The 26,984-nt window shown below is 43.6% G+C and overlaps 1 protein-coding gene across 1 annotated transcript in view; it reads left to right on the top strand.

Moving 5' to 3' along the window:
• ZBTB6 (zinc finger and BTB domain containing 6) overlaps positions 1 to 26,817 on the top strand; it is a 50,260-nt gene extending 23,443 nt beyond the window's left edge. Inside the window, exon 2 of the mRNA XM_085612381.1 lies at positions 13,308 to 26,817. Within this exon, the coding sequence (XP_085468507.1) occupies positions 13,318 to 14,616 (1,299 nt within the window). The 5' untranslated portion in view covers positions 13,308 to 13,317 and the 3' untranslated portion in view covers positions 14,617 to 26,817. The remainder of the gene's footprint in view (positions 1 to 13,307) is intronic.
• Positions 26,818 to 26,984: the final 167 nt, after the last annotated feature.

Below are 26,984 nucleotides of genomic sequence, written 5' to 3' on the forward strand. Positions count from 1 at the left end.
GTTCCCATGAGCTTTCAATGTTTGTAAATAATATCCTATGCTTCCAGTCTTCTCTGGTGGCAGGGGGATACCCCTAGGAGTATAGAGGAATTGTGAACCAGGCCTAAGTCATAATAAAAAGGAAAGGGATAGAAAGAGGGAAAGGGACCATAAGTCACAGAGATTTGATGAGGAGTTAAAAAAAAATAAAAAGAGAGGGAAGTAAGGCTGGACAGTGAAGGAGTAGGATGCGAGATCAAGACAGAAGAGGGAGATGAGGAAAAGAGAGGCAGCTATAGGTGTGAGTGAGAGACAGGGTAAGAGAGAAGCGGACTGAGAATGAGGGCAGGGTTTAGGAGAGACAGAAGGAAAAGGAGAGGGAGTTAAACAGAGAAATGGAGGAAGAGGGACGGGAATTGCGAAGAAAGAGACAGTTCAAAAAGAAGGGACCGCATGGTGTTGAGATAATGGGGAATCGTCTGAAGGTAGATGGTGAGAAGGAGACCAAATAGGCAATGCAGTGAGAGTGACATGGTTCGTCACTCATCCCATGGCTCCACCTGCAATGCTATGCTGCCTCGAATCGCTCTCTTGCCACGTCCCACACTCATTTTGTGGACACAAGAGTGCTGCACACGTCCCAGTCCAATGCTTCCTTTTTAGAGCACACAAAAAGGGTTTTTGTGTAGTTTATTTCCACGATATATGTTGTTGTTCCTTACTTTTACATAAATAAACATGTTCCTAACTGATACTAAACACATTTCCCTTCCTAAAGAAAGAAAAAGGAGAGACAAGGAAAGAGAGAAAAGAGGAAAAAATGCATCTAATATTACCATGCAAGAATATGAAGACTTCTCAATTTCCCAAACGACAATTTAACATTCATTTGTTTTCCTAAAGCGCATCAAAGGATGTTCAGAAATCAAAGTATAATAAAACTTGTGCAGCTGCACATAAAGACCAAATACCTTCTCTTTACTACTGTTTACACATTTAATCATTCTATTTCCTTGGTGTCATCTTGGCATGGACACTTCATCTTGGATTACCTTCACATTTGTCCTCATTGTTAGTTTTCCACTCAATACCATTTCATTTCCCTTATACCACATTTCAGATTTAATTTCAGACCACTTGGTGACTTTCCTCATGTCTACCATTTGCCCCCTTGAACACAAACCACGTTACTGCATACATGCAATACCTTCTGAGGATTGGACCATTAAGAATCACCCTTCCTGACTCCTGCTCCAATTTGCACCGTGCCTCATTCTCCCTTTCTTAAACTCACTGCTCTTCAAACTTCAATTAAGCCTGTCTGTGTGTTTGTTTTGATATCGTTCCACCCGTATTTTCAAAGCACGCTAGTCCAAACTCCCCATATCCGTTCTGTTCATCCATGCAGGAACACCCGCTGTACACGCCACTCTACTCTTTAACAAGAAAAATTGAGTTTACTTTGTCGCCAAATGGGGAGCTGTTCTGTAACTCCATAACATGTTCCTTACTTCCTCCTTCCAACTCAAACCCTTTCCCAAAGCCAACTGAATGCACTCTCCCAGAACTCAATTGAACCTCTCGACTAACCCATTCTCCCGGGGATTGTATACTGATGTTTTGTTGTGCTTAATTCCCTCATGTTTGAGAAACGTTTCAAATTCTTCACTGGCCAAATGTGGCCTGTTGTCTGACACTACTATTTCTGGACATCCCTCCCTCTGGAAAATTCCTTCACAAAATGCCACGACGTTGCAGGATTTAATATCTCTAACAAATGCTAGTTCTGGCCACTTAGAGTAATAGTCTACTAAGACGAAAGCAAACGTGCTGTCAGGACCCAAACTTTCAAAAGGTCAATCGCAACCCTTTCCCAGGGTTTATCAGGGAACTTCACTGGAGTTATGGTTGTTTCTAACACTTTGTGCGTTTTGTCACTACATACGCATGGTTCGCAGTTCCGAACATACAGCTCAATCTGCTTATCCATCTCTGGCCACCAGAAGTCATTGCAGGCCTTCCTTTTCATTGCAGAAAATCCCCAGTGTCCTTGGTGGGACAACTCTAGAAGCTATGGTGCATGGTGGTCAGTATAACCAACCTGTCACACCTCCTGACAATGTCATCCTCTCTGACAATTCATCCCACACAGGCACGTACACACTCAGCCTTTCTTTTTCATCCAGAGTCAAACTTTCACGATTGGTTAACTTGTCAATAAGTAATTTTATAATGGCATCATTGTCAACCTCTCTTAACTATTCATCCATCCATATGGCTCCCTTGCAAGTGGGACCTACCCGTCCCACCACCCAATCATCCTCTTTACAACTGAAATCACTGTCTAGAGGCAAACAAGATAAGCAATCCACGTTCACATTCCTGTGACCCGGTACGTATTTGATCTTGAATGAATATTCCTGCAATCTGTACAACTACTGCGCTATGCGAGGCATGGCTCTTCCAGCACCCTTCGTGGTAAATTAATCAATTGGTGGGCGATGATTAGTTCTTAGTTCGAATTGAGTTCCCCATACAAACATTCTGTTGTACTACACCCCCCACCAACACGTGAGGGCCTTCTTTTTGAAATAGAATATGAACTTTCCGCGAACACAATATAAATTGGCCATTTAGGCTATATGATTCCTGTACTGCAGAAACTATTTGGTTCCTCAGATAATTGTGTACGTAAGGCCAAAGACACACCCCTCACCTTATGCACCCTTGGCACAGCCACATCTTTAAGGACAATACAATGGTCAAACTTTTTTCAACCTTTGGGAAAACAATCTAGGAAATTCATTTTTCCACCTCTCTACATCCAGTAGAGCAGCCAGCAGCACCTGTTCAGGATGGTTGGGTTCCAACACAATTCCCAGCGATCCCTGCGCTCTCCACCCCAACAAGGTCTTTCCCCTTACCCCCCACATATACCTTTCCCCAAGCATTCCTTCCTTTGTACACTAGCTCAGCTTCAAAGTAACCTAGTACGGGTAGCTTGACCTCACAACACTTTTGTGGTTTTACATCGCATGTTGTCAATCCACATGGCTTGTTCATGCTCCTCCACATTCCACGGCGCCATACACCACGAATACCTCTGTTTTCACTGTGATTTTCCTCATCATTATCCTCTTCTTACTCATTCTCACTGAGGCGCTTTCAAATTAACCTTGTTCTTACTCCTGACCTTGCTTGCCAATTTGCATACCCTGGAAAAATGACCTGTCGTCTTATATTTATAACTAGCATTAACAGCAGGACATGCACTAGACTTAGCCAAATGACATGTGCTCTCAAATCTATAACTTTTTTTTTTTTCTTGACCCTTCCCATTGTGGATCTGTTCGTTTTTTCTCCTTTTTGTTTGTTCCCTTTCTGTACCGCATTCACATTTTCTTCATCTGATCTATTATTGTCTTTATTATTATTCAATTCTTTCAAATACCAGGAGATGTGCTCAATGTGGCGTGCTACCGTTATAGTTTTTTCCAATGAAGGATCCTTCATTTGCAGTAATTTCTCTTGTATCTTATGGTTACTAATCCTATTTATCAATTTGTCCCTTATTATTTCTTCTTGCAAATCCCTAAACTTTCATGAAATGGGCAACATTCTCAACACGGCCACATATTGCTCTATTGTTTTGCCCGGTTGTTGAGCCTGTGAAACAGATGTATGACGTTCCACCACTATGCTTACCTTATTACCATAATTTTCCTCCAGTGTTCTCATAGCCGACACATATTTATCTTCAAGACCTTCCTCCACATCTGATCATTCTCACTGAGAGGCATAGGTAAAGTTTTTAGAACCTTCAACCCAGAGACTGTTTCAACATGGCAAGCTTTCTTTTTGCTGCAAAGACATCCCTTCCTATGGCGATCAATCAATCAGGGGTTTATAAAGCAAGACTACTCACCCATGAGGGTCTCGAGGCACTGAGGTGTCTGGGGGCGGGGGGAGGACTGAGAGCTGCTGGTCCTTCTGGGTGTGGAGGATCATTCAGAGAGCCAGGTCTTGAGATCCTTCTTGAATTGGGTCAGTGACGCGGATTACCTGAGGTGGCGGGGCAGGGTGTTCCAGGTTCTGGCGGTGAGGTAGGAGAAGGAACTTCCTCCAGTTCTGATCTTGGGGATCCTGGGGATGGAGGCTAGGGCGTGATGGGTGGAACAGAGTTGTCTGGCAGGTATGTGGAATGCAAGGCAGTGGTTCAGGTATACTGGTCCTGTGTTTTGGAGAACTTTGTAGGCATGTGTGAGGGGCTTGAAGGAGATTGTTGACTGGGAGCCAATGGACTTGTCGGAGGTGTTGCGTGATGTGGCTGCGGCGGGTGATGTTGAGGACCAGTCTGGCGGCGGCGTTTTGAACTTTCTGTAGTTTCTGGAGTTCTTTCTGGGTGAAGCCAGCATAGAGTGCGTTGCCGTAGTCAAGTCTGCTGGTGATGTGTGCGTGGGTGACAGTCTTTCTGGATTCTGTGGGGATCCATCTGAATGTCTTTCGAAGCAGGCAGAGTTTGTAGAAGCAGGCTGAGGAAACTGGGTTGATTTGGCAGTTCATTGAGAGCATTGAGTCCAGTATGATGCCAAGGTTGCATGCTTGGTCGGTAGGGGTGGGAGAGGGTCCCAGAGAGGCTGGTCACCAGGAGTCGCCCCAAGCTGAAGAGGTGGGACCCAGGATGAGTACTTTGTTCTTGTCCGAGGTGAGCTCGAGGCAGCTGTCTTTAATCCAGGTGGTGACGGCCTTCATTCCGCTGTGGAAGTTGGTTCTGGCAGTTGTGGGTTAGTTGGTGAGGGAGAGTATCAGCTGGGTGTCGTCGACGTAAGAGACTAAGTGCAGTCTGTGGCTTCTGACGATGTCCGCGAGGTGTGCCATGTAGACGTTGAAGAGTGTGGGGCTCAGGGAGGAATCCTGGGACACTCCGCAGCTTATCTCTGTAGAATCTGAGAGGAACTGGGGTAGTCTAATTCGCTGTGTCCGGCTGGTGAGAAGGGAGTGGATCCAGTCCAGTGCCCTGCCGCGGATGCCAGCGTTGTGGAGTCTCGTGATTAGGGTACTGTGGGAGACTTGGTGAAAGGCGGCCGAGTGGTCCGGTAGGATGAGTGCTGTAGTCAAATCCCGGTTGAGGAGGGAGCAGACGTAGCCGGTGGTGGCCAGGAGTGCAAGTAGTAGACCCAATAGTGTCCAGTGTGCCTTAAAGAATGAAACAGAAAGCACGTTTGGGCTTAGGGTTTTGCCTGGCTGAAGTTGGACCAGAACTAAACCAAGTTCCTTGAGGGTTAGTCCTTCCTCAAATTAGGTTCTCTCCTCGTGAGGCATCAGGATGGCAAGTCATTGACAAATGCCGCTGTGTCCGGATCAGAAAGCCCATCCATAGTAGAGTAGAGCTTGGTATGGTAGGCTGTAAATTTGGCAGCTATGAAGTAAATGTCAGTGATGCTCTTGCCCGCTTCATCTAGCAGACCGGGGGGGGGGAGGATGTCACTGCAGGTAAGCACACGCAGCGAAGAGTGGAAGTAGCTTTGTCTCCCTACTGATATATGCGACTCTGCAGCACCAACCACACCTGCCTTGATTCGCCCAAGAGTGTCTGTCGAATGAAGGATTGGGTGTATGCTATAAGTCTCAGAAGGACTCCCTCTAGGTTGTCTGCGTACTGCAGTTCCATTGTCAGTAATTATGCTTCCCTGGTGATGATACGGTACCTTTGTTGTGCTGTATGTATTGTTCTATGTCCCCTCCCCACCCCATACCTCTCTGTCTAGGATCTAACCATAGTGTGAGCTTGATCGGATAGAACTATGGCTAATATTATCATACTTATTTTGCGAGGGGCTTTAGAGATGAGAAGGATAAAATAATCCAGCTGTGAGAACACTTTGTGTGCACCCGAATAGTAAGTGTAGCCCTGTGTGTTGGGGTGGTATAGCCACCATGCATCATTCAATGCTAAATTTTCCAGGAAGTTGGCCTGATGCGTTGTTCGGGTCTGGTTGTGGTGGCCATATTCGAACCGTCACAGGCTGGGTGAGTTACCCCATTAAGTTCACCTCTCTAACAACTAGAACCCTGGAGGAAGCTGCATCAGCACCTCACCTAGGGTGTGGAGGAATTCGACAGAGAGCAGTGGTGGAGTGTACACTTTAAGGAAGGAGACCTGTCGGTCACAGAGTTGGCCCGATACCACTATGTATCTGCCCCACTTTTTCTCTTTTTATGTGTGTTTTTTGGAAAGGGATAGTAGGGTGAAACAGAATAGCCAGGCAGTCTGCAAGGGCATGGGTTGGTGAGTCAGCTTAAACAGCCATGGGTCGTCAATGTCTCAGGGACCATCCGACCCCGTCGAGCCTACAGTCTCAGGAGATGACCTGCAGCATTTAGGATCAAAAATTTCCTCCTCTGCCAAACTGTGTTCTCTCTTATTCCTCCGGCTCCTGCGTGGGAGCTAGGACCAGGGTCCCGGGCACAGATTGGTCCAAGTTGTCTGTGTCCAGTCGTCTCCAATCGGGGTCTTTCTTGATCCAGTGCCAATGCTCTTTCTGGTTCGTCAAAGAAAATAGTCTTCCCAGGGAAGATGATTTTATGGAGTGCTGGAAAGAGGAGCATATATTGCACATGCATGGCCCACAGTTTCTGTTTAACAGTAAGGAAGGAAAGGTGCTGCTGTTGTACCTGTATTGTATATTCCGGGAACAGCATGATCTTCAAAGAGTCTTGGGAAAGGTCCCCCTTCTTCTGTGCTGCTCGGAGGATCACATCCGTATCATCAAAGTTAAGGATGTGTGCTATTATGGGTCTCCGAAGGGGGCCCTGGCGGTGGCTGGGGTGCCAAGGATCTGTGGGCCCTTTCCAGCAGGAGGACAGTTCTGTCCGCACTCTCAAGCCCACCCACTGGGAGATGAAGTCCATGGGGTTAGGGACTTCCACACCCTCTGGGAACCCCACAAAGCGGATATTGTTTTGCCAGGAGCACCCCTCACTCTGACTTTGAGCATCCGGACTGTTTATTGAAGTTGCAAGGCATTTTCCTTCAGTGTGCGGACCGTGTCCTTAGTTTCAGGGTGCTACCCTCTGCCTCCGTGACTCTGTCTACTGTATTCCGCAAGTCTTGATAAAGTAGGGAGAGGTCAACTCTGAGTTCACCAATCTTCCCCCTCCAAGAGTCTAGAGTCATAAATAAATAGCTTGAAATTAGTGGTTGCTGAGTCTGGAGGGGTGTCCTCTGGGTGGTCACGGCCATCCGACTGCTCCTCCTCTGGGTCTTATGTGGGCTTCATGAATTAGTCTATGTGGCTCTGACCAGTGCGTGGTGGAGGGTTGTCTTTCACCATATCCACAGTTCACTAGGCTGCTATGTGAGCCGTTTATCGAGCCTATTAGTGCGGAAGCAGTACATCCTGTGGGGTAGTCCAAGCATCCGTGCTCGGGGCAGGTTGGACCCTCCAAGTTGCTAGGAGTGCCACCCTTCTCGGATGTCTTGGGAAGTCCCCTTACTGGCGAAGCACTCCTGATATGACCGCTGCAGTGGTAAGGTGAAATTGAGGACGTTTGCCTGTCTGGCCGGCACACCCCAGCCCTCCCTGCCGCTTGCAGATCCCTGCAATTTGCAGTGTCCCCGCTGCATTCACACCTGTCTGGGCCTCTCTAATGACGGTCTTCCCCCGGATGAGAATGGATTACGGGTGGGACTGCAAGCGGAGCCTAAACATGTGTGTCCGCCATCCTTGCTGTCCAAGCCACACCCCATACAAGTTACAAAGTTGGTTATGAACTTTGTGTTTTTGACATCTATATTGAACTGTTTCTTTGAAGAATTCACAAACATGCAGAATTATGATCATGCCAAATTACAGTAAAATCACATTTAGAACTTGAGATGTAAAAGTTGCACACTGCCATGAAGGCGATACTAAAGCATTCCTGCTATAGCATATTGTAAAAAAATATATATATAATAAAACGTCCAAACTATCCTGTGGCAATGCTCCAATTGATTGTCGTAATGTGCACTAGTACAGATAAAGAGTACCCTCACTTTTTAGCAGAGGATTAATGCTGAGGAGTGCTAAAACAATACACTGCCCTTCAGCAACAGCCTGCAAGTTCTAGACTGAAGAAGGTGCTGGCTGGCTAGGTTACTGTCTGTGGCTGACAAAGAGTAGGCCCCTGTGCACCAATCACCTGCTCAAGCCAGCCAATGTGTGCCCTGGAACACCAGATGCAAATAGAGGGAAGGCCAGGAACTGGCAAACAGCAGATACTGTATCGCTAGTGTACCCATGCTGGGGAGCATGGCTACTTCTTAGATTTGTGTCTCACGTGAACTGGCCATCATGGTAAATCACATTTTGCTAGCAACAATGTTTAATGTTAAACCATTGCATGTGCTTTGTACATTGCACTTTAGTTCAAGTAACAAGACATAGTTAAAGCTCAAAAAATGCATTCTTGCATGCATGTATGTATCTATAAAATACATTCCAGTTCTTTTCTACGAAGTTGGGTACGGGTGGCTGCAACAAACAGCTAAAGATTGGCAGTAAAGTACACCGAGTGAAGTATTGGGTGCTTAAAACGGTTTGTGGGGTGTATTTTTATGAGGGACTCTCTCGCAAAGGGCCTTACCCGGACAATGCCAGGATGACCCTCCTGATACGCACAGAGGTGAAACCATGTCTTTCATTCTATACTGGTTACAATTTACTTGCTACTTTGTTGATGGGTTTCTTATTTGTTTTCTAGGGACACTAGGGGTGGGATTAGGGACAGGTTCTCTACATGTTGCCCCATTCCACTTCCTAGCTGCCACTATTTATGTGTAGTATGGGCAAGATTCTCCTACACCAACCAACCTTCCACAGACCCCCTACCAGTAGACACTAGAAGGTTGAAACGCCCAATTTCTCACAAAGGTACAATTTGTCTCATTTGTTGTTAAGTGGCTAAACTCACCCAACAAGAAGGTCAGCATTTGGCAGTACTTATTGTAGGGCAGGAACTATATTATTGCTTTGCAAAAAACACACCTCCCAGAAAAATGATGAAACCGGATTTCAGTTTAAACACTAATCAGTTGCATTCTTAGTAGCCACAAAACCCAAAAGCAGTTTCAACCACAGACCACCAAACAAAATAAAGAGAGGAGGTACATTATGGACACAGGAAAACGACACGGTTCCCTGGCCACGATTTCCATACTCTACGTTCCCTATACTTGGCAAGAGAGATTCTAACAGAACTTCTTGGACATCTTTGCAGGTTTAGCAAAGGGTGATCTGAATCTCACTGGAGACTTTAGTCTAGTGTGGAACACTTTGATGAATAGATGTAGGAGGCACACACTTCACCCCTTTTTAAACAAGCATTGAAAATGCAATAGGTCTCGCCTTTGACTAAGTTAAAGCCATTTTCTTTGCTAATGGTATTGTATAGCAAAGCAAATGGCTTTAACTTAATAAAAGGCGAGACCTATTGCATTTTTAATGCTGGTTATTAGTGGTGGGTGAAGCACTCGCTTGCACTTTGCGGTAGGTATATAAATCGATCATAAACCGATGCCCTTGAGCCCTCTGTGCAAGCACTGACCTGAAGACACTCAGTTAACACCCTAACATAACTACACTGTAGTGCTAGGTTATTAATTATACTAATATTGCCCATGCACAGATACAGCTTCTTTTTTGCGTTTAATAGTAAGCATTTATTACTGTAGTATTGTTTACTACCTAATTCAATAGTACTCTGCTTCTTACCCTCAAAAGAATGAAAGCTTCGGTTAGCGCTGTATGCACGTAAACGTTTCCATGCACAATAGTCCCAGGTCTTTGTCGAGGCTGCATAACCCTCTGATGAGGACTGGAAACAGTTACCTGTGGGTTCCATCTGGAACACAATATTAAATTAATGAACCTACAGACCAAAGTTCCAGGGTTTGCATCTATGACCTGGAGATGATACGTGGTGCTCTCTGCAGCAGGCACATTGAGCACCTGAGCTATTTTATTAGTACTGGAAACTGTGTGCTACTGCAAAACAGACTCACAACTGTGCTGACATACTAGCTGACACGCTTAGTCACCAGATAACCGCATAGCTCAGTCTATTGAACCTCCTACTGTGGAAATCTTAAAGCATTTTTAAACTTTTACAGCCAATACAGCGTCCGAGCCTGCCGACTTGGGAGACTGGCAGCTATTATTTCTAGTGCAACTGAACAGCAAGACTGGGGTAAAATGCATCATGTACAAAAATATGTAATGTATACACCTATATGTGCATGTATATTGCCCTGGTTGGTTCTTTTAATTCTGTACTTGCACTGATAATCGGAAAACGAAAACTGAACTAACCACAGCAGTTAAACATAAAACCAACATTCAAAATAATTAAAAAAGAAAATCACCATAAAAATGCTTACAATTGCTGAAAAGGAAAATCAAACCTGAAACTTAAATAGTTACGGCAATTAAACAGAAAACCAAAATTAAAGAAGGTTACCATAAAAATACTAAACGCGTGAGAACGAAAATCAACCCGCGCATTCGGCCCTGGGGTGGAGCATCATAGTTTGCCAAGTTTCTGGTCAGGGCGGCTGCGCCTCTACATTTTTTCCGGCTGCTGACCCCTAGGTGTTAAGACCAGGATGGGTCGCCATGGTAACCCAGGGGCCTATCGGACGTTTGCATAGCGCGTGGCAGGGCAACAGACTAGCCCCAGAGAGGCGGCGCATGTGTGGTGGCCCCCTCAGAGGTGGGTGCATCTGCCTTCTACACTGATCTGTACTGGTCAGCACTTTTGGGGCGCTCAGGAGGGAGGGGGGGGGGCGGGAGTCAGATGTTGCGTTCACAGAGGTAGACCAGTCAGGCGCCCCTCCCAGCAGTGCACAGAGAGAATGCCATGGGGAATATGGAAGGGAATCCATGCCTCGTGCTGACCCTGCAACCCTGTGATCGTAAATCTAATCCCGGCATTGCAACTGACTGGCACATCTTGTGATTCTGCGCAAACCAACTGAGACGCATGAACCTTTTTGTATTCACAATGCTAATATCTCTAACAGAAGAAAGCACTGTGCGGTGTGCTGCCTAATTCTGCCCAGGTACATATGCCATGCCTCGCTGCTCACTGAACTGTTGATACATATGCCATGCCTCGCTGCCCACTAAAAGGTTTTCTGTGGTCTACTTTAAACAGGACCCAAACTCCATGCTGCTTCTGCATTATAAATGTTCCTTCAACTTGATCCAGTGTTACACTGGTGACTTGTGTGCTGCATCTAGTGAGAAAAAGTAGTTTCTAGACCGTAATAAAATAAGTAAATACAAATATAATTAACGCTTTCATACACTTTTACGGAGCCAAAATGTGAGAATGGGTGAAGATGGGCGGCCTTACAACACATTTTAACTTACCATTCTAAAATATATATTTTTTTAAATTATCACATCTCCGCAATGACGCTGAACATCCTGTGAATCTGTGCACATCACTTAATCTCCCCATGCCTAACAAAAACAAGCTCTTGCCACCGACCTTCCAAAGATGGCTTCCTCCAGCGTCCCCCCCTCTTCTTCCTTCCTCTATATTGATTGGTTAAGTCGTCAAGTCTGCCGCTGCTATTGGTGGAGCAGGTGATTCGGCCACCCTGCTGCCGGTGTGGATTTGGCTGTTTGGGGGATGTTGAGAACAGTCATGTCCGAAGAGGCAGCAGCGGCGCTTACAGCCGTAAGGAGCAGGGTACAAGCGGCGGAGACCCGAAGACCGCGGGTAAGATATTGAGGTGACAGAGGGCCGGGGATATGGGTAAAATGGTGTTTTGAGATATCAGGCGTTATACGTAGGAAGTGTTCAGGAGTAGCGGGGGCAGTGAGATCCGAGAGTTATAAGCAGCGGCCGCGGTAAGACCAAGGAGAACGTTAGTAAAGTGTTAAATGACTTAAGATACTTGAGGATTTTTAAATACCTAAGGTATGGCTGTCGAAAAGCTTTAGAGACATTGAGGCGTAGCCAGCATGTTTTGTACTTTGGAATACCCGCCACCTTCCTGCCAGGAGCCGGGGATATTCCGGTGAAGAAGGCAGGGTGATGGGTGCTTCCAAACTGACAAGTGGGATCAGGCCTAGTATGGCACCTTCAGCTAGTTTAGGCGGCCGCGGATGCGGTGTGGGGGGTCGGCAGGGGCGGGGTGTGCGCGCGCGAGTGCGTCTGCGCAAGCGCGTCTCAGAAGCGCGTCCACAGACCCCGATCGCTGCGCGTGCCCCGGTCTGTCTCCCTTGAGTGGCATCACGGCAACAATAGTTCTCATTGGGGCAGCGCTTCGCGCTGCAACGCCAGCGAGACCTAAAGAGTGGAACCATAAAAACTCGGAACCACACGATGTTGCTTAGGAACTCTTGGGGGACATGAATGAATTTTCCCACCGCCCTTACAAATATACTTCTGCGGACTATTAGAAGATATTTATCATATATGTTCGGATGTCCTCTTTAGCGGACCCTTCTCGGAATAAAATTAGCAGCTGTGAAGGAGATCCTGGAAAAGCCTATATCAGATCATTTTAGTTTTGTACTCTTAGGCTTACAATCACGCTTTTTGTAATACCAATCTAAGTCAGATAGCACACTCTTGTAGAACTGTGTGGGTGCAGCAGAACTCTTCTTGACTTTCGAAAAGACGAGGAAAACACCACCATTGAATGCACAGTGAAACCTTAGACTGTGGAATGGGATGACAATGGAAAGGCTAACCCTGGTTCTGTGCGATTTGTAAAAGAATTTCGAAATTGTGTGGAGCTCTCTGGTCTCCTATCTTTCACTGAGCACTCCTACACTAATCCTACCTATCATACTTGAAGACTCTTCACCTATTCTCATATTGATGACTGAAAGCAACTTTTGATGGCAAAATCAACCTATTTTGTGTGTTAATATTAATAGTGACACTTTGTGGACCTGGTTGTAGCAAGTGGCTAAATCAACAGAGAAATACATGTATACCTTAAACAATGCAGATGAGAACTTAGGGAAGATAGATTTGGAAGGCGGAGAGGATGGAACAAGTGGGACCATTACTAACCCCTTTCATAACAACTATGTATACCTCTCTAGCTGTTCTGATACAAATGTGTTGATGAATGTCCTCTCTATGCAATATGTTCAATACAACAAAAAGTTAAAAAAGGGCACCGCACAGTTGTGTGATTGACACACGAGTTCCCCTCATAATAAATTGTGTAATGGTCCTGCAAGGAGAGAAAGAGGTTGTGTAACATCATCATCTGCCTGTAAATCTTCTTTTCTGATGTTTCTCCTTTTTTCTTGTAACAGGGTATACAATATGGCCTCCGATTTGGATATCCTACACTTCCGATTTGAACAGCAGGGGAATGGTGTGTTGCACAAGATGAATCTTCTTCGTGAACAGAACTTATTTTGCGATGTGTCAATCCGTATAAACGATGCAGAATTTCATGGGCACAAGGTGGTTTTTGCTGCTTGCTCTACATTCATGAGGGATCAGTTTTTGCTCAACCAATCCAAGCAAATGAGAATATCTATTTTACAGAGTGCAGAGATTGGAAGAAAACTGCTTTTGTCCTGTTACACTGGTGTTCTAGAGGTCAGGAGAAAGGAACTTCTGAAATATCTCACGGCAGCAAGTTACCTCCAAATGGTCCATATTGTAGAGAAATGCACTGAAGCGCTGTCAAGATATTTTGACAATGAACAACCACTACTGAACAGCTCTCACAACAGTGAAAAATGTGAATCTTCTGACAACAAACCTGATCCTGGAGACCACACCTTGGAGAAAGATTGTGAAATTATTGAGATTTCAGAGGATAGTCCAGTTGATGCAAAAATTGATATGGAACCAGGCACAGAAGATTGTCCGCAAACTGTTGTTAAAAGTCCATGTTCTGACAAGAGTGAAATAAAAGATTCTGAAGTATCTACAGTTGAAGTGGATTATAAGGATAGTGAGATTTGTTTGTTTCAAATGGGATCCACGGCTGACAATGCAGATGCTTCCGATAGAGGTCGTTTTTCACAACAGTGCAACTCATCTAATTCAAACTTGTATTATGCAGAAACGCAGCACTCTTTTATCAATTCTACAGTCGAGAGCCGATTGCCTGAAATAGCAGTAGGCCCTTTCCAGGTCTTTTCTCAAGACAACCAAGAGAGTGGGCCAAATGCAAGCATGTTCCATGGCTTGCAGTGCATGGAAGAAGGCACTGGTCAATGGCGGCACCAGTGCCCTAAGTGTCCTCGGGGGTTTTTGAGCCTTGAGAACTATATCCGGCATTTAAAGATGCATAAACTATTTCTCTGCTTGGAGTGTGGCAAGACATTTACCCAGAAGAAAAATCTCAACAGGCACATCCGTGGGCACATGGGGATCCGACCCTTCCAGTGCGCAGTGTGCATGAAGACTTTCACTGCCAAAAGCACCCTGCAGGACCACATGAACATTCACAGCGGAGACAGACCATATAAGTGTAATTGTTGTGACATGGATTTCAAACACAAATCTGCTTTGAAAAAACATTTAAATTCAGTCCATGCAAGGGTCAACAACGACCAATCAAACCCTGACACCATTACAAAGATTACGATAGATTACAATGAATAGAACTTATTTTGAAACCTAAGGACTGTATTTTAGGGTTAATATATTCAAATCTGGATTTTTAAGCAACTTTTGTCCTGACTGATATGCTATTTTAAGATCTAACCTTTGAATCTTGACTCATTTTATAAGACACAGTGGGTGCTTTTCCTGCAAGTATTTTCACACCAGCAAATTCCCTGCATGAAAATCACAGCAGCCAAATGTTTACTCTTGAATGAAGATTTTCTCCATCCTATTTTTAGTATGTTACTCCCCCTACTACACATTTATGTAACTGTTCCCAGACCATTATCAGAAGCCTTATTCTAAAAGACATGTTTTAATGAATTGTTCTCTTTTTCCAGATGTTTAGCACATTCATGTGCTGTTGCCAAGAGGAATGCATTTTAACATTCCCTGGAAGGTGCTAGTTTTCTAATGTTTATAATATGGTGGGTTTTTTTGCACACTTGTTAGCAAATGTAAATCTTGAAATGGTTATTTTTTTGTGACCTCCAATGCCATTGTTATCAGACTTGTAATGTGTCTGTATATGTCATTCTTATTAAAAGCACTTTCGGGATAGCAGTAAATGGGCAGTAGGCAGTGTAAACATTGTGTATTGTAAGCCTAGTGTAGTGTTTCATTGCTACAAAATGTGCATTTTGTGCAAATGTAAGAAAATGTTCATTGTGGTCGATGCCACTACCTCATTGGGTGATTTATGCTGAGCTTCACACTGGCTCTGCAATCAGGACCAACATATTGATAAGAGAATACCATTACCTTCCAAACATTACCTTGGCAAACTTCCTCTGCAACACAGTAAGTCATATACCATAATATTATACACCATTATCATGTCAAAGTTTTAAAATAATGACATATTTGTTGCGACATTATTTTAATTTAATGCAATTAAGTATCATTTAATTCACATTAAATGCACTTGAAATTGTATATCTTTTTAAATACCCATGTTTGAGAGTAGGGATTAGGGTATTGTATTGATCACATTAAATGCTAAACATTGCCTATCGCTAGAATTAGCATTAGGGCTAGGATAAGGATACCATATGTAATACAAAGAAAACAAATAACATTTAATTTAAAAAATATTTGTATTTAACATTCGCATTAGGGTAGTCTCCTTAATTGATTTAATATGAGAATAATTACACATTTTATTGAAAAGAGACATTGATGGGTTAAAGGCAAGAAAATTAAGTGACATTTTCTATATAATGAAAATAAATTAAAGCTGATCAATTACAAATGCTTACATGTCTACTACAGCGTAGAGCTAGATTTAAGGTTGCAGTAGGGATTGAGTAAGGGTGCATTATTTAAGGTGATTAACACCAAGTTGTTATTACTACAATAACCGAATATGTCAGTCAAGTAATATTTATTGTATGTTTAATCAAAATATTTACAATGTAGATAAAACATTATGCATAAACTCCATAAAACCACAAAAGGTCAGTTAAAAGAAAAAAACTCACTTTGTATAATAAGTACTGGGTGGAGAGCTAAGATCAAAGTGTAAAAGCAGCATCCAAGAAATAGATAAGGGCTCATCAATGTCTCTAAAATAAAACAAGCAGCAAGACAACATGAATCCGCAAGTTTTTAGCCACTAAACGCTATTCATAATATGAAGACCAGGTATCCCAGACCATGCGATCCAGCCCATTCTTTAGGGGACAGAGTCCTCTAATCTTAGATTCATGATTTTCGTGTATTTGCCGAATTTAGATAAATCCACTGGCTCTGTCATGCTGAACACCAAATGTAATGCTCGTTGCAAGTACGGGTGCCGTGAGCAGAAAACAGTGGTTTTAACAGTCTGCAGCACGGTGTAAGACGTACAGGGCAATAACACAGATGGATAAAAGGTCTGCTTTTATAGTGGCAAAGTCGACAGTTTTCTCTTGTCTCGAGAGATTGCCATCTTGGGCTTTTTTTTTTTAGGCCCATTATCCTGGCAAAAAGGATTTCTTTTAAGCAGCCTATCCGTAGTGCACTCGACAAATAAGACTGTGGCCTGAGGAAATCCAATTGTGCGCAAGAATACGACCGCTCCATGGCTCGCAGAGCTCTCCAGTTTCTGATTTTTTTTTTTCATATAATTTTTCTTGGGTAGTCTTATAGGTTGTTTTTTCAGGGCATATTTGAGCATGACGCACAAGAGCTGCGGGCCATTTAAAACCTTTTGATCAATTTGGAAGGTATCAATTGCAAGTTGTGAGTGTTGTGACCAAGGGTTCCCACTGTGGCTGAAAATGGGCTGGATAGCTGCTATCATTGTGTTGGTTGATCATCCTGTGGTAGTAGCTTACAAATGATGCCATGCTTGCCCACATTTGAGCAACCAGACCAAATTTCAGCCTTATCACGCAGTTTCATGAATACGGAGTAAGGCTATTGGGCGCAGGTTCAAGACGGATATGCATATGGCTGTGTTCAAACTGGAAAGACATGGTGAGCACAACAACTATGGATTTAGGCCCACATATCTGTACTGGGGTGAAAGTATGACATTGTTCTGCATTCTGCCCATCAATTGTTCTTTTTGCATTTGTCACCCAGAGTGGGACGGGTATAGACATGGGTCCCGTACTCTCCATGCCACTGGAGTCAAGCTATCCTGGATGGTGAAGGATGAAACCCTGAAACCAGTCCTAGAATGCTTGTTTCCGGACCTGGCCTGGCAGTTTGGGCTGGACTGTTCCCATTGGGCGCAGGGTCAAGACTGATTTGCATATGGCTGGGTTCAAATTGGAATGGCATGGGGAGCAATAAAACAAAGGATTTAGGCCCAGATCTCTGTACTGGGCTGAATGAATGAATGACATTGTTCTACATTCTGTCCGTCAATTGTTCTTTTTAAAGACTTGTATGCCTTGACCCGGTATTTGTCCAAGATGCGTACTAGCTGACCCAGGTAAGCCTCGTGTCCATATGTAATCATTGGGAGCAGAGTGACTGCCAGGACCCGTCTTATTGGAATGGTGGATGGGCTTTACAAATAATTATTTAATTTACTCAGAGTGATGATGACGGCTTCAGCTTTTGCAATGGCATGTCTCAGTTGCTTATTATGTCCACCTTTAGTGGTGAACCATACACCCAGATAGTTGTAGGAATCAGATTTTTCTATTTGTAGCTCCCCTAGACTCCATCTATAGGCTGTATTTTGAATGGGTGGCCAAAGGTGAGTATTTTGGTCTTAAAACCATTTGCTGCCATTTTATTAGCCACCTTGTAGTATTGTAGTGCACTGAAAGCTTTCTGGAGACAGATTCTCGAGTGGTCAAGAAGGATGATATCGTTGGCATATTTGCATTATAGGAATCTTGATACTCCCAATCTTCCGAGGGATGAGGTTAGCGTGTTTAAGCGCTACTCCCATGTCGGCAGTATAGAAATTAAATAAAAGGGGTGCAAGCACACAGCCCAGCTTGAGTTCGTTGTTAGTCTTTATCTTCCTCGAGGCGGTCTTAGGTGTTAACTTAACTCAAACCCAAGTGGAGGTATATAAAGATGAAGTTGCTAAAAGTAAAGTGTTTGGTATTCCCAATCCTTTTAGTTTTTTCCATAAAATGCTCCTGTCTACCCAATCAAAGGCTGCTGAGTAGTCCATGAAATAGTCAAAGAGTGGGAGTTGCTTCTTACTCTTTGCCATGTGAGACAGGTAGGAAAGGGCCACGATGTCCAACGCTGAGGAGTTTGCCCTGAAACCTGATTGCATAAATGGGATGAGGTTGTTGGCTTCTGCTCAGCCTTCAAGTAGGATGAATGCGAGGGCGATCAGGAGGTAGTTGGATGGTTCTGCCCTGCCATCCTTCTTATAAATGGGATTTCAAAATAGATCCCCCTCCAGTTCTCTGGAATCTGCACAGTCAATTTGCAGGTTTGGGAAAGGGTAAACAAAATAGCGGACCATAGCTCAAGATCCCCTTGAAAGACAGCTGCAGGTTTCCCATTTGGGCCGGGAGCCCCTGAAACTCTAATCTTTTGCAGAGTTCTGGAGATGTCTGACCCCAAAATTGGCGATTCCTGGTACCCTGTTTAAGGGTGGTTGATTTGTGCCACAAATCTACTTCTGGCGCATTTGCGGCAGCATATAAATTTCAGACATGAGCAATCCACTTAAATTCAGGGACAGTGTTCACTCTTGTTGTTGGAGGACAGGTATTTTTCTTTAAATACCTCCATGGATCTGCCTGTCAAGGTTTGCTCATCAGCGAGTACACATGCAGCCATTCTTCCTCTGTTTGCTCGCGCTTGACTGCCCAAGCCATCCGTTTGTGCTGTTTATTGAAGGCTTGCAGTCTTGTTAACAAGTCGGCTATAGCTGTGGCTCTACTTTCTGTTTGGAAATTGTTTTGGAGCCTACTTAGCCTCAATTTGCTTGCAGTGATGTAGAGTTTGGTTACTTCCCGTAGAGTTGTGGTGAGTGTGGCTACTATGCACATTGTGTGATTCACAGACTGTTGGGTCCCAATTGGCAAGAACAGTTGCCCCGCTTAAGGTCTTGAGGTGCATGCCTCTTGATGATTCCCAGACTTTGAGTTTTTGCAAGTTCCCTGGGCCCCTATTTAATCCTTCAGATTGTATTGTAATTTACCTTGTCTGTGGATTCAGCGATTTATCATGAGGTTTTAGAACCTGTTGGGGTTAACAAAGAGGGTAGTTAAAGTGGGAGATGATCACTCTCAGTACATGACATTATGTCAAATCTAGCTACTGCATTCAGTATCCTACTTGTGGTGAACACATAACCCAAGGTGCTTATTCCCTTGAAGGATTTTTGCTACTTAAACGGTGGAGCATTATCTTCTATTATATGCTGGATAGAGTTCAGGCTATGTGCTTGAAAAAGGTAACTACATGTTTCCAGGGTAATTTCCCAATACCAGGTTTGTGAGTTGAATGCCCAGGGTTCGTTGGTTAAAATTGTCACCCATGATGACTTAATGCGTTGGGTTATCGTACAAGACGGATTGAAGTGAGTGACGGAACTTGGTTAGCCTTGCCAGGTGTCCTAAACCAAATCAGTTGCAGTATACATTAACATGAAAAATCTTCACATTCTGCCCATTTCTTTGTAGGACTTCTAGAGACACCAGTTGGAGCATTTCATCATGTGATTTGATTGTACCTACTTTCAGGTCTAAGGCAGGTTTCACATATATCGAAAGCCTGCCAGATGGTCTCCTGAATATGTTCATTTTTACAGCTGGCTGGAAAAGTTTGAAGTAGCCAGGGATTGTTGTAGAGCTGGTTACCCAATTTTCTTGGAAACAGAGCAAATCTGCTGACTGAACAAAGCATGCTAGAACTGTGGACTTGAATAATTTTGCAAGGCCTGCCATGTTGCATGATATAAGGCTTATAGAAGAACTGCTTTTAGGTTCACACTGTCGAGGGTAACTTCCTGAGCTAGGAGTAATTCCTCACATTATTTGGGAGTGTTGAGGATAGCCAACTCCAGTCGTTACCTTGTTTTGGAGATCCAACTTGCTCTAGGATAGTTCTCCTTAATGAGCTGTCGTAGGTCTCTTGAGCGCAAGATATCCTCAGTTTGTTATTGGTCAGATGGAGCTGTGGATTTCCACCCCCCTGAGGCTACTACGTGACTGGATCGAGTGCTTTAAGCGGGCTCCTTTTTCCTTTAAATGATGAGGGTATTTTGGGGCCAGGGGTTACCTGTTCTCTATCCCCCATTCATCAAAAGAAGTTTTGCAAGACAGGATGTCTACAACTAGTATTGAGGATTTAAGTACTACTATTGATGATTTAAAACGGGATTGGCTGTTAGTTAACGTTCTAAATTTAACTGCCAAGAGGTGTTCTGTGGTTATTCTTCCAAGTTGCGGGATAGTGTGAAAGTCTCAACAGGTTGGATCGATTTAAGATATCGTTTTGGCCCTCGGAGTGAACCAGTTTTGCTGGTGCTTGTTCAAGTCTGTGATCATTGTTGGAACTGTTGCTTCTTGTGGGACTGGTTGCAGTTTTATCTCCTGGTTTCCCTTCCCAGTACGGATTTTTGCAAATTTGCAAGATAGTCGTGTTGTCAGAGTCTGAGGTATTTACAGGGTTTAAGGATCTTTGTGAGGTTAATGCTGGCTTTTGCACGTCATTTATTGTTTTTTGGTTGAGCCTTGACTGATCATAAGACTGAGTTGGGATCCCCTGGGTGTGTATTAGTATTGGCCCCTTTCCCGGGTCCTCTACTTCTGGGCCGGAGGGCATACAGGGTTCTTCACGTTCCTTTGTTTATCCTCAACTCAGTGTCTTCCTTGGGGGTGGGATTCCCAGGAAAATGGGTAACATGTTGTCTGGAATTTCATTTGCTAGTTGTGCCTGTACTTGGTGCTGCATTTGTATTACTAGTTCTCGTTCTTTTTTTACTTTTTCTGGGCCTTTTTCATCCTTTTTTTTTGTTTTTTATTAAGATCTTTTCGATAGGGTTCTACTCCATGGGTTGGTCCCCTGAATTGGTTCACTGAGTTTGACACAGGCAGAGGGAGATGTGTTCCGCACTACTCCGGTGCGGACTGGCTCTATAGTTGATGAGATAACCACAGAAGCCATTTGAGTAGGTGCTATTAGGTTTGCAATTGATTGGTGGTCGATGACTGAGAGGGCAGCGTCTGCTGGTGGGCCCAGGTTGCACCACTGACAAGCTATATTTTAGGTTGCGCTTGATTCACTTACGGAGGGCACAGTGTCTACGGTCACTGGAGTAACCTGATAGGCGAATGGCTGGGCTGCGTTTTGTGAGTGGCTGGAGGTAGACTCCGAACTAGCCACTAGTGCCGTAGTGTATGATGCTGATTGTAAGCTGGTAACCTTAGGGACCACAATGGTGACTGAGGCAGTCGGAGGTTTAGGGGTGCAGCGAGCACATGAGTGGATCGGCCCTAGCAAAACCTGTTTCCAGTCTGCCATCCTAGTTGATAGGACATCCAGAGGAGTGCTTAATTTTTCTACTATTGGATGACAAGAACAGATGCTGACCCTTTCACAGGTTTTGTTGTGATCCAAGTGGACGCTTGGACACAGGGCTTCTAATTTATGTTCTAGCCTGGTTATGGACATGGCAGTGTGTTTTTCAGGTCCAGCTGAAGTTCAAATTTGTCTGACTGCCAGGTGAGAGCAGGTATTGTGGCGGACAGAGTGGAATTCATGGAGGCCAATAAATTCCCCTGAACAGTGTTGGTGTGGAGGGAAGAATGGCCTGTTCCGTCACATTAATTAGTTGCTCCGTCTGGTTGATATTCTGGTCCGGGGGAGACCAGTGATTGTTCAATATAGAAATAGTAGTGCATTTACCAGAATTTATCTTAGGAGTGCTAGTGTCACAGTGGCTGTCGCTATTGAAGGCATCCAGCCAGTCCTGTGTATTCCTTTCCAGAAGCATATTGTCCTTGGCTGAGTACAATGTTAGTGCCTGCATCCTGTTGGTGTCAGAGGGCCCAGGAATTCCTTGGGCTGGTTCATTTACTTGAGTCTCCAAAGAAGCACTAAAAGTGCAAAGGCTCGGTTTGAGGCTGTGGCTGAATGATGGTTTCTAGAGTTGTTTGTGTCTTCATGTGATACGTTTCCAGCAATTGCATTGTGTCGTGAGCATATCCCCTTGGTTGGACTTATTAATAATCTTGGGTCGCATTCCAGTGATACGCTTAGTAAGCTGTCAGATGATAGTTTAGTAATGGAGATGTTCCTGCACAAGGCGGGGCGCAAAGAGATCCAGCAACACTGCCCTACATGGCTAGCCTCTATGGGTGAACCAGGATTAAGTGCTCCAGGTAAGCTGGGAGCGCTTCGGACGCCTAGGCTACTCGAGCAAATGGCACCACAATTTCAAGTTGGGAACTACTGCCCCTCTGAAAATGAAGTATTCAATTGTTTTTGCCTTGCAGGGCAGGAGTTTGCTGCCAGTGTTACTTAGGGTTGGTTTGGGTGCGATTGCACTGGGACTCAATGTAGGCTGAGACTTCTTCAGCTTCACTCCGGATCGCAGCCCTTTTATGGTAAGCTGCTCACTTGTAGCTGTTGAGGCGTTTGGGTCAGTCTGGGTCAAATGAACATGTGCTGATGATATGGTTTGAACTAGGACTGGGGCAGCTCCAAGTTTACTTGAAGTTGGGCCCTTCTTTTTTGCCATTGTGCTTAAACATCTGCACAGGAAGAGCTTATATGATCATTTCCAACCAAATGAGAACGGATTGTTAGATCTGACTTGTTTCCTTTGCCTGAGTTGGGGCCCTAAGCTTGGTCTTGAGGATGTTGGCGAGAACAGATTTGGCCCTGGGGGTGGTGGGGAGTTCACACAGCTGCCTTGTGTGTGTGGGCCTTGCTTCTTTAGCCTCCCATTGGATGAAGAGGAGTGTCTTTTGGACAGATACCTAGCATGTATATCGGCTGTCTTGCACATTCTAAAAGGCTCTATAAAGAGCTTAGTCTATACATACAAATGCTGGGGGAGTGGATAGAAGTGTTGGAGCAGGGGAGTTCATGAAGTGGTGCAAGCCGCACCGAGAACGTAGCCCGGTCGCTACTGCCCCACCCCGGCTCAACCCTGAGGCAGCAGGACTAGCACCACTACCACACTCACTCACTCCACTCCTATACCTACAAGGGCCTGCCATCTGTGCTAAAAGCCCTAATTGTCAAACCTGTGGCCTCCCAGTAGCTTGCTTACCCCCAGCTTTGCTGCAGCACCACTTTGGGGAGAAGTGGACTAGATGGTGGTGTCGGCTGGGGGGTCCAGAGTGCCAGAAGACAGTAGGTCTAGTACTACCACCAGCCGTTTTGTTTTGTCAGTGCTTGTTGTTTTCAAAAAATATTATTGTTGGAGAAGCTTCCAAACCCTTGTCAATCTAAAAAGAAAAGGCTAAAATATTTTTGGGTCACCAAAAGAAAATATTGGCATAGCAGTTTTTGTGACATGAGGAAACTACTTTGTGTGTGGATGTGCTCCTTGTGACAGGGAGGAATGGGATTACTCTCAGTGAAATTAGATAGTGGCTGAAGTGAGCTGACCCATTACCTCTTGCTGTATGTTGTGATGGGTGGAAGGAAAATGTTAATGACAGCAGGGCCATTTTTAACACTGGTGGCGCCCTGTGCGACAATGTCTGTTGGCGACCCCCCCCCCAAGGACCACCTCTGCCACGGATTCCCTTACTAGCACACTTTCACAGTGCCCCTCAAGCCTCCGTAACCCCTGTCTCTCAGATTAATTTACTTTTATAGCGCCACTCATACCAGTGTAAGGCGTCCGAGCACTTTACAGAATACAAAGAACCCTCCCCAAGAAGGGGAGAGGGGGTCACCTGCCTATGTATAAATCTGAGCGCAATGAGTCTCTGGTAGACTATAGGTCAATTCCTATCACGGGGAGCAAGATTAGAAATGTGTCAAACAGAAAATTGTATGGAAAATAGACTAGAAGAAGAATGATAAGGAAAAATATGTATTCAAAGTGTAACAATTTCAAAAACATTGGTTGTTTTTTATATAATAGTTTTAAGTATATATACAAACAATTCAAAACAACACAAATAATATCATAACATAGATATATAATATTCGTAGAGTCCCTACAGGACCGAATGGAAATAAAGTTCGCACAACACAATGAATGACGGCAAAAACAATTCAAAAATAATCATACCGGTTTCATCCTAACACAATCTACAGAATCATTCATACCGAAATCACATTCGCACTATTGTCTTACGCAGTCACACAATAAAAAGAATTGCATGAATATGAACACCGGAACCAGAGCATCAAAACACAGTGACTCTGTAAAGTTAGAGCACTTTACAACACACACACATTACAAGGAGGCAATCAATCATGCTTGTGTAAATCAGTGTATAGGAAATGTTACATAAGACAGGTCTACAAAGTGTAGTGTATGAGTAACATGTCATCGACTCTGGTAGGCAATATAGTTTAGGAGTCCTCATTCTAGAAAAGCACAAATTCAGAATTTAAAACGTAACATCATTGTTAGGGGTTCTCTTTAATAATAAGAATCGTTTTCTACCCAAATGGACCCTTTTCACAAGATTGGGATGATGAAAGACTGGGCAAAAAACATATAGCTCTAACATATACCTTGCAGTTTTCATGCAGTACTTTGATGACAGTTAATAGCTCAATGTTCTATAGTAGGATTTTGACTTCTAAAAGGCAAATTACAAAAGGAGCTCTCTTACAGAAGCAGTAACCTTCTGACATGTTTACATTATATGCACTTAGCTATCGGCATAGTACACGTTCTTAGCAGCAGGTATTTTAACCCTCTGGGCTACCTTAGGATGAGTCAAAACTTTCACTAGACAAACCTCTGGTCTCTTCCCAGGAATACGATTATTCACCAGAGTTATCTTGACATTTTAATTGATGCCTGGAAATTGCTGGAGGCCAGGAACGCGGTAGCAGGGGCTTCTATATGATAATATACTTGCAAAAATGACGCCCCCACCCCAAGTCAGCACGTAGTGCGATGGCACAGATCGCACTGCCCTAGAGCCGGCCCTGAATGACACTCAGACCAGTAGATGAAGACGGCTGGCCGAAAACCTGTATAAATAAGTATACTATACACATAATTTTAGTAAAATCAAAAGTCTTGGATAATGCCCAACCTAATAACTGTGCAATAAGGAAAGGCCTCAGGTCTCGGGCAGTTACCCCCTTTCCCTCAGTTAAATTATTTTGTCCTCATTATGTTGTACCCTCTGCCCACTGTTCAGACTTCACACCACACATAGACCGGCGCTGTAATACACAGCAGGATGGCAGAACATACACTAGCGCTCCTTCCCAGATGTCCTAATGTTACTACCCTTATTACTTCATGCTGGACACATTACTCACCTGTTGTCACTGCTGTGTCCTCAGCACTTGATTCACTATTGTATTATTCCCCAGTATATGGTGTCGTTGATCTATTACTGTACTGCAATGTTAAAATTGTAAATGACAATAAAAAGATTTACACAAAAAAAAATAACTGTGCAATAAGTAGTGAAGTTCCCATTATAACAATTCTGGTACACCCTTACTTTACAGTGTTGCCTATGGCATTGCTTGTGAGCCGTTTCTCAGAAACAAAAGTGAACCATATGATATGTAGAAATGTGATTGGATTTTGTTTAGTGAAATGAACACTTGTAAAGTGAACCCATGAAAATGGGCATAAAGACATTCATAGTTCGTCTGAGGATAAGTAAATGTAACTTGATAAAGAGCATTTGTAGATAATGATCTACTGAGCTTTTTGTTTTAACCATGCTTTTGGAACAAAAATTGCAAAATGTGAAATTGCAAGTGAGACACAAATTAAAATATACTACAAAATAAAATTTAGAATATAACATTGCTAATTTTCCAAAGACTTACCGGTACAAAGAATTTGCTTCTACCGACTGGTGCTAATGTTATTACTGCACTTGGTGAATATGCCGTTGAATAGTTGCATGAAACTTAGTGCGAAGCATACGTAACCTGGTTTCCACATTTTGATTTTATCCAAAGGGTAATCCAGTGCCACTGTGCACTGATATTTAGATGGAATATTTGTGTAAGAAAGCATTTTTAATTGGGACTGACCAACAAGGACAGAGGTATTAGAGAGGCTTAATAGTGAAGTTTATCTATTTTAATTAAGTATATTTTCAGCAAATTTTGCCTTTTGTGTACCTGAATTTACTTCATTTTTCTTTGGAGTGTGTGTTCAAACTATGTGGGGGCATCTGCAAATTCATTTTCTTCTGCTATTGGATGTTCAACACCCATGTTGGTGATATTTTTAATTATACAAAGACATTTTTTGTTTTGTGAGTGTACATAATGCTTGGGATTACAATTTATGTAAAGCATTCTATACTACTTAAAGATCTATTTACTTTACATACAGAGTGATCAATGAGTGTTGTACATGTAAAGCATGCTCTGTTTAGAATTTCAACTATCCAGATCATTGCTGATTTTGTCTTCTAGGGTCAGGATGGGACAATAGTTACATGCATATCCAAATGTTGTACTTTTTCCAGCATGGCCTTTTGTCCATAAATCCTGCATTGTACTTTGTGAAAAACGTGGTTTCCCATATTAATGGTTCAGTACCTGCTCCTTTATAAGATACTACCGCTGTTTATCAATATATTTAATAAACTTTCTCCCACTTTATAAGCTATGGTGTTCCATCATTTCATTAATTCATCTATCTGGGATTCAGCCTATTTTACCCAATAACTGGGACAAGAAACGGGCATTAGTGTTTTAAATTAATTTGTAAATTATTAGTTTTGTAGCATCATTTATATGTATGAAATATGCTACGTTTTATTTTTTAA

This window comes from Triturus cristatus, chromosome 1_2, assembly GCF_964204655.1.
Source record: "Triturus cristatus chromosome 1_2, aTriCri1.1, whole genome shotgun sequence".
NCBI classification, from domain to species: Eukaryota; Metazoa; Chordata; class Amphibia; order Caudata; family Salamandridae; genus Triturus; species Triturus cristatus.